General features: G+C 44.6%; 1 protein-coding gene across 1 annotated transcript in view; it reads right to left on the bottom strand.

Annotated features, from left to right (window-relative positions):
* Positions 1–7118, bottom strand: part of CPE (carboxypeptidase E) — a 116975-nt gene extending 109857 nt beyond the window's left edge. The window contains exon 1 of the mRNA XM_039249944.1: positions 6797–7118. Coding sequence (XP_039105875.1) covers positions 6797–7103 — 307 coding nt within the window. The 5' untranslated portion in view covers positions 7104–7118. The remainder of the gene's footprint in view (positions 1–6796) is intronic.
* Positions 7119–7493: the final 375 nt, after the last annotated feature.

Raw genomic sequence — 7493 nt, 5'->3', positions numbered from 1 at the left:
AAAAAAACAAAAGCATAAAGCTACTTCCCAACAAAGGAATTGGAAACGCATTTGTTATTTCAACCTTTTCTATCAAAATTATTTGTCCTATGTCTGATTGCCTCAGAACCACATTTCTCAATTCAATAAGCATATTTTAAGACTCTACACAAACCACTATGCTAGATGTTTATGGGCAAAAATAAAAAAAGAAAACATATGTTCTCCATCCCTGAAGAACTCCTTGTATGCATCTCTCTGCTACAGAATTGCCAAACTAATCCTGCATAATATGTTAATGAATGATAATGTGTTAATGCTCTGTGCAATACTAGTTCCAAAATAAGTTCCTTGAAAAAAAAAAGGGGGGGGCGGTCCTTGGGGAAAAAAGATTGGAAAATACTCTGTAGTATATATCTAATTTAGAGATTTGAAATATAGGCTAGCTTATTTAAGGGCTCAGATAGGGCTTGCAATATACAAGCCTATTTATTTTTGTTTGCCTAATATTTCTCAAGCCAAGTTTAACAAATGTCCCATTTGAATATACTTGGAGAAAAGCTGGGCTATGTGTAACCTCTTATAGGGGCTATTTTTGTATTTGTCACAAATATCTTTCCCAAAGCAAGTGGCTGCAAATGTGGGGATTTCACCCCTCTGCTATGCCAATAAGAGATGCTGGCAGACGATTCCTTTGCCATCTCTCAAATCAGTTTCCATAAAAAGCTGGTACTTTGCCTGAGCACAGGATATAATGTTAGGGGCCAGTCCCAGTTCCTTGCTTCCATAAGCCAATCACTAGTCAATCAAATACACAATTTCTGGCAAGAGCTGCAATGACTCACTCAGGTCTAAAAATAACTCTTGACCATATGTGGTACACATCTAGATCCTTCTCCAGAATCTGACCTCTGTGTTCACTAACTATAAGGTGTTATTCAGTGTAATCATTTCCCACCAATACATAACACTAATCTGGAATGGAAAAGGCCAGACGAAATAATCAAAATCCCCACTTTTTTTTTTTAATTTGGTCAGAAATTTTGCCAACATTAAATGTTCCGTCACAATATTTGGCAAATGGATACTGGCATTCAGACACTTTAAATTTTAACAGATTTTGGAAGGAATAGGTCCAAAATAATCATTCCAGCCTTTGAGAGAGAAAAATCTATGCTCCAAAGAATGCTTCTAAGATAGCATTTTAGCTATAAATCAGATATACTTCCCAAGAGCAATGTTAAACTACATGTAGAAAAATTCATGTTTTAAATAAACTAATCTTATCTCCAGTTCAACTCTGGGAGGAGTGGTCTGGGAATACAGATTCCTTGCACAGACATAAATTAATATTATAGGTTTGTTTTATGAGTATTGCAATGATGGATATGCATGCCTAGGAGAGAATATGTTTGGGTTTGAGCACACGAGTCTCTAGGTGTAGAAATATTTTAAACGTATAAGATATAAGCAAACAGGAAGAAAAATAAGGAACATGATAAGGCCTGACAGGTATCGTATTGAAGGGAACACATCTGAACCTCTAGGATCAGCCAAGAGCCCAGCTGGAGGAGAAAGACTCAATCTTAACCCAGCCCTACATCTGGGGTCCAGACTCACAAAGTGTGAGGAGATGAAACTGATTCCAGGACCACTTGTGGTTCTTCTAAGGATGGCTGATACCCACAATCCTCCTCCAATACAGTTTCGTGGGTCTACAAGTGATAGAAAATAAGAACTAAGACCCAACATTCAACCAGTCAAGGATCGTGTTGATCCCTCTGGTGTCATGACAGACCAGATATGGATATTCCTTGCTGATTAATTCAAAATAGGACTTTTCTCCCTTTTGATGAATTCAAATGTAGAATATCTGAGAGAATGAATCCTTTTCAGTAGGTAAGTTTGAACTCAGCCCACAGCCTAGTACCAAGCAAGTATGATGGCCATTTCTTTCTGCTCAGAAAGAGAGCTGGTGATGTCAGCCAACACTTTCCATCCACAACCTGCTCATTTAACCAAGTAAACCTCTTACTTGCCGGTTCTACCACAAGGAAAGCTTTATGTGTACTGTAGATGCTGTTTTGTTTTGGGAGAGTTCTTCTATTATAACGAAATCCTTAGTCATTTGCTACATTTTTTTAAAGTTCAGAAAAAGAATTTTGATTCAGAAAACTAACAAATGTGACACTTCTCTCTTACTGGAATGTGAGAAAATGAATATGGGCAAGCTGATCAAACTCCTCATCAAGTAAATGAATTTGTTAAGCCCAATATTATTGTCTACTAGCTTAATCAGAAATATTATTTCAGGGGTGCCTGGGTGGCTCAGTCACAAGCATCTGACTTCAGCCCAGGTCATGATCTTGTGGTTTGTGAGTTCAAGCCCCACATCAGGCTCTGTGGGGACAGCTCAGGTTCTGTGTCTCCCTCTCTCTCTGCCCCTACCCCCACTTGTGCTCTGTCTCTCTCTCTCTCTCTCTCTCAAAAGTAAATAAACATTAAAAAGTTAAGAAAAAAAGAAAAATATTATTTCAAACAAACAAAAAAAGATACTTACAAGGTGAAAATAGTTCAGACATTGACCTTAGATGCAGGGGCCTCTGTTTAAACATACACCTGTATGAGCTGCAATGCAACTGGTAAAACCCAGTAACTGAACATATCCTGCCTTCTTGTCATCCAGTCTTCAGTAACTTAATGTCCCCAATCTCCTTTACCCAGTCCTCCCACACCGTTCTTCCAGTTCCTAATTCTCAGCTCCCCAGAGGGCAGGGAGTAGCGTGGGTATCAATCCAGGGCCCATGGAACTTGGCCCACTTAGAGTGTGGGGTGCTCAAAACAAAACAAACAAATAAAAATGCTGAATGCATCCATTTCTACCTCAGAATAAGTCTGTAGATTCCTTTTTCATTTCTTAAAATATTTTACTCTAAGAAGAAGTTGAAAACCATTTGAGAAAGGTAAACACTCTCCAACTCCCTAAGAAGTTAATTCATACAAGTACACTTCAATTTAAGTTTATTTATTTATTTTGAGAGAAAGAAAGAGTGTGTGTGTGAGCACAAGAGCAGGAGCAGGGGAGGGGCAGAGAGAGAGAGGGAGAGAGAGAATCCCAAGAAGGCCCCATGCTTGACACCACAGAGCCTGACACAGGCTCAGTATCACGAACTGTGAGATCATGACCTGAGCCGAAATCAAGAGTTAGATGCTCAGCCAACTGAGCCACTCGGGCGCCCCATATCAAATTTATGTATTAATCAGACCTCTGTGTTTACTATTGTTAGAAATAGGACATCAGGCCCAAAGTGGAGTCATTTATGCTAAGCCCCACATCACCAAACCAAGACTTAACTTAATTACAGTTTTATCTGTTCCAGAAATAGATCCTTAAACCAGTCAGTCAGGAATCACCTGATCAGCACTAGTTAGGGATTCTGCCGATAGATCTCCGCCATCCCCTAAAGGAAAGTAACCTTACAATAATCAATATGCTTTTTTGCCTAGGATAACCTCTTTCTTCCTGCTCCCTACTGATTGTTTTGTTTTGGTTTTGGTTTTTTTTCTAAGAGAGAGAGAGAGAGAGAGAGACAGCTGGAGCAGGGGAGGGTCAGAGAGAGAGGGAGACACAGAATCTGAAACAGGCTCCAGGCTCTGAGCTAGCTGTCAGCACAGAGTCCAACATGGGGCTGGAACCCACGAACCATGAGATCATGACCTGAGCCGAAGTCAGACGTTCAACCGACTGAGCCACCCAGGCACCCCTCCCTACTGATTGTTAAAGCTTTCCATTTTGCACAGCTCCTTGGAGCTCCTTTCTATCTGCTAGATTGGATGCCATCCCATTCATGAATCGGTGAATAAAGCCAATAAGATCTTTAAAATTTACTGTTGAATTTTGTTTTCTAACACCAGTTCACTGAAAATTTCTAGCCTACTTATTTCCTCTTATGAGTGGTAGAGAGAGAAATTACCCTTGTGGTTTTCTTAGTATTGGTTTATAATAGTTCATTTCTACCTTTAAAAATACAATGGATGGGGTGCCTGGCTGGCTCAGTCGGTGGAGCATGCAACTTTTGATCTTGGGGTGGTGAGTTCAAGCCCCACATCGAGTGTGGAGCCTGCTTAAAAATAATAACAAAATACGAGGCGCCTGGGTGGCTCAGTCGGTTAAGCGTCCGACTTAGGCTCAGGTCATGATATCACGGTTCGTGGGTTTGAGCCCCATGTCGGGCTCTGTGCTGACAGCTAGCTCAGAGCATGGAGCCTGTCTTCGGATTCTGTATCTCCCTCTCTCTGACCCTCCCCTGATCCCACTGTCTCTATCTCTCTCTCAAAATTAAAAAATAAATAAATAAATAATAACAAAATAAGAATAAATAAAAATACAATGGATAGACATTTTTATTTTGTTATTAAGTAATACCATGAACGTAAAGTTCCCTTCATTTAACAAGGAACCATAGAGCACATAATGTAAAACATTTGAGTTCACTTTTGTAAAATGGGTTTGCCTGGTTTTTGGTTGATGTCTTTATGAGGAATAAAACATTTTATTTTAAAACACTGTTATTTTGACAATAAAGTATGTTAAAATAAAATAAAATAAAACACTGTGTTATTCAGCTAATGACTGATTTCATTTTTTCCCGTTAATATATACTGAGTGCCTGCTGTGTGCCAGATTCAGGCTACATGCTGGAGGCATAGACCCCCTCATCCACCAATCCCCCTTTCAGCTTATCGTTTGCAATCTAAAAGAAAAATTTGCAAATCTTGAAAGTCTATACATTCCAGGTATTAAAGTAAAAACAAATTACTGTTTTCATCTTCAAAAGCATATCATTCTAACAGTAATATCACTTTAGGATTTTTATTTCTAGGGGTGCCTGGGTGGCTCCGTCGGTTAAGCATCCGGCTTCTGCTCACGTCTTGATCTCAAGGGCCAGTGGGTTCCAGCCCTGCATGGGGTTCTGTGTGGACAGCTCAGAGCCTGGAGCCTGCTTCAGATTCTGTGTCTCCCTCTCTCTGCCCCTCCCCAACTTGTGCTCTCTCTCTCTTTCGCTCAAAAATAAATAAACATTGAAAAAAATTTAAGAATTTTATTTCTCATCTTGAAACAAGACAACAAAAAAGTTAACATTAGCTTTCATATAACCTTGAAGAAACAAAATAACAAATCCTGAGGGACAGTCTCTAAAAGCAGAAAAACAAAAGGTTCTAATTAAGCAGGCAATAGGAGAATCACAAATATTTAGATTAGCTTTATCTGTGCCTAGTATATCAGGGCTTCGGTTATTTGAGAGTTTGGTTATTTGAAGTGCCTTGACTTTGGTTATTTGAAATAACTGAAAAGCAGTCATCACATTTTAAATTTTCGTTTATTGTCAGATAATAGTAAGAAACTAATTTTCAGACTTTCTAAGTCTACATGCTGAGTCCTACTAGACTTCACTACATAAAATGTTTTCTAGGATTTCATTTTTGGGTCTTGACAGCAAATTTATGCAAACCTGTCCTCTTATATTAGTTAAAGGTAAGAAATGTTTCCTGTTTGAAAATTTACTATGGATCAACCCATACACTCTCCATTGGAAGATCAAAGTGATCTTTTGATCGCTTACTTTCCTCTTTTGATCTATGGATCACTTACTGTCATCTTTTTCCTGTTTGATTCCTAAATATCATTATAAAACTATCCTGGCCCTACACTAAGAATTTTTAGCCTCTTTTCTAGATTTCTTTGTCATTAAAAAAAAATAAAATAAAATCAAGCATCCCAGGATGATATTATTAGGCCAGATTATTTTAGCAGCACCTTTACTATTAGATGTCAAGGCCTTGTATCACTTTAAGAGTTACATCATTTCCAAAGAGCAGAAGCATATTGAAAAAGGCCCCAGGAACATTTTTAAAAAATCCCTTTACTGAGACTAAACGAATCATATTTAGCACAAATAAAACGTGCCTTAACATATTTAGAAAGAAGATACGTAAGACCGCCTAATGGGAACATCAAGTGAAATAAAAAACCTGGTCACAAACTACTCGTGTCAACGGGCTGAAGCAGGGGAAAAGGGGTCTTCCTTTCTCCTTAGGCCGTTTGCGGTTTCAGAATGGAAATGTCTGTCGGAGGCCACTTTTGGCCCCTGGCAGGAAGGCCTGTGTGTGTCCGCCCACACCCCCCGCGGAGCACCCACAGCGGCGCGCGTACCTAATACGCACACACAGGTAGGGATGCGGACGCAGAGCCTGCAGGACCCAGCAAGCTGGTCCTCTGCAAATGAGGAAACAAACGATAAGTGGCTCTTCCTCGTTTCCTCGATGTCCCTGACTTTTGCACCTCGTCTCTCTACTCCTGTCCGCTAGGAAGACTGATCTCCTCCCTGAGGACTCTCAATTATTCTCTCGGTCGTTGACACTGCAAAGCGAACACCGGGTTTTGCTCGCGCGCAGATTCGTCTGCTCGGCGCTCCTACCTCTCCGCCCACCCCACCCCCCGCCAGCCTCGCCGGCCCACGTTCACCAAAGGGTGAACTAAGGGCCAGGGATGGGCTCGAGGCTGGGGATGGAGGGCAGGAAGGCCCGCAGGGATGGGGAACCCGGCAACCCGCAACTCTCTAGGTCAGGTTCATCTCCATCTCCATCCCTCCCTCCCACACTCCTCACCTTCCACCCCTGCCGCCCTTTCCCAAAGGGCACCCCGGGGCCCACCTTTCCCTCCTTCTCCCGCACCCCCCCCCGCCATCAGTCCACCCCTCCGCGGCCCTCCGAGACGCCCCCCGCCCCCAGAGATGGCAGGGTGCAGCGCCCTTACCAGGTTCGTGGACACCGGGGTTGTCGGACAGCTCGATGACCAGGAGCTCCCGGCCCTCGAAGCTGCGCCCCACGGTGTAGATCCTGCTGATGGCGGTGCACTGCAGCCACACGGACACCAGCGCCTCGCGCAGCTCGGGGTAACGGTGGTACTCGAAGGAGATGCCGTCCTCCTGCTGCAGCCGCCGGCGCCGCCTCATGCCCGCCGCGGACGCCCCGGGCTCCTGGGCTTGGGCGCCCAGCAGCCACCCGCAGGCGGCCAGTGCCGCGCACAGCGCCAGCAGCGCCCGGCCTCCTCTCGCGGCCATCGCCCCGCGCCGCCGCCGCCGCCGCCGCCGCCGGTGCCTTCCCGAGCCCGCGGCCTCTTTTGTCTGCGCTCGGCGACTCCGCCGGCCGGCGCTGCTGGGGGCGCCAAGTTCCGCAGCAGCCTCCGCCCGCCTCGCCTTCCCCGGCCCGCTGCGTGCCGGCCGCGCGCTGGGGCCACCCAGAGGAGAAGGGCGACGCGGCGGCTGCGGGCCGCACTACCGGCCGCCGCGCCCAGGGGAGCCGCAGGACGAACCACTGCGCGGAGGGGCCGGCGCGCGCGAGCGGGATTCGGCGGGGGTCGGGCCGGCCGCCGGCGTGCTTGGCGCCCAACCACGTCAAGAGCGGAATGGCGCCGGGCACGTCGCAGGTGAAGTGACAGCTAAGGGCTGGGT

The sequence above is a fragment of the Hyaena hyaena genome, unplaced genomic scaffold (genome assembly GCF_003009895.1).
Source record: "Hyaena hyaena isolate Hyena2069 unplaced genomic scaffold, ASM300989v1 scaffold_356, whole genome shotgun sequence".
Classification (NCBI taxonomy): Eukaryota; Metazoa; Chordata; class Mammalia; order Carnivora; family Hyaenidae; genus Hyaena; species Hyaena hyaena.
Note: the sequence above shows the minus strand (reverse complement) of the source record. Positions and strands in the feature narration are given on the sequence as shown.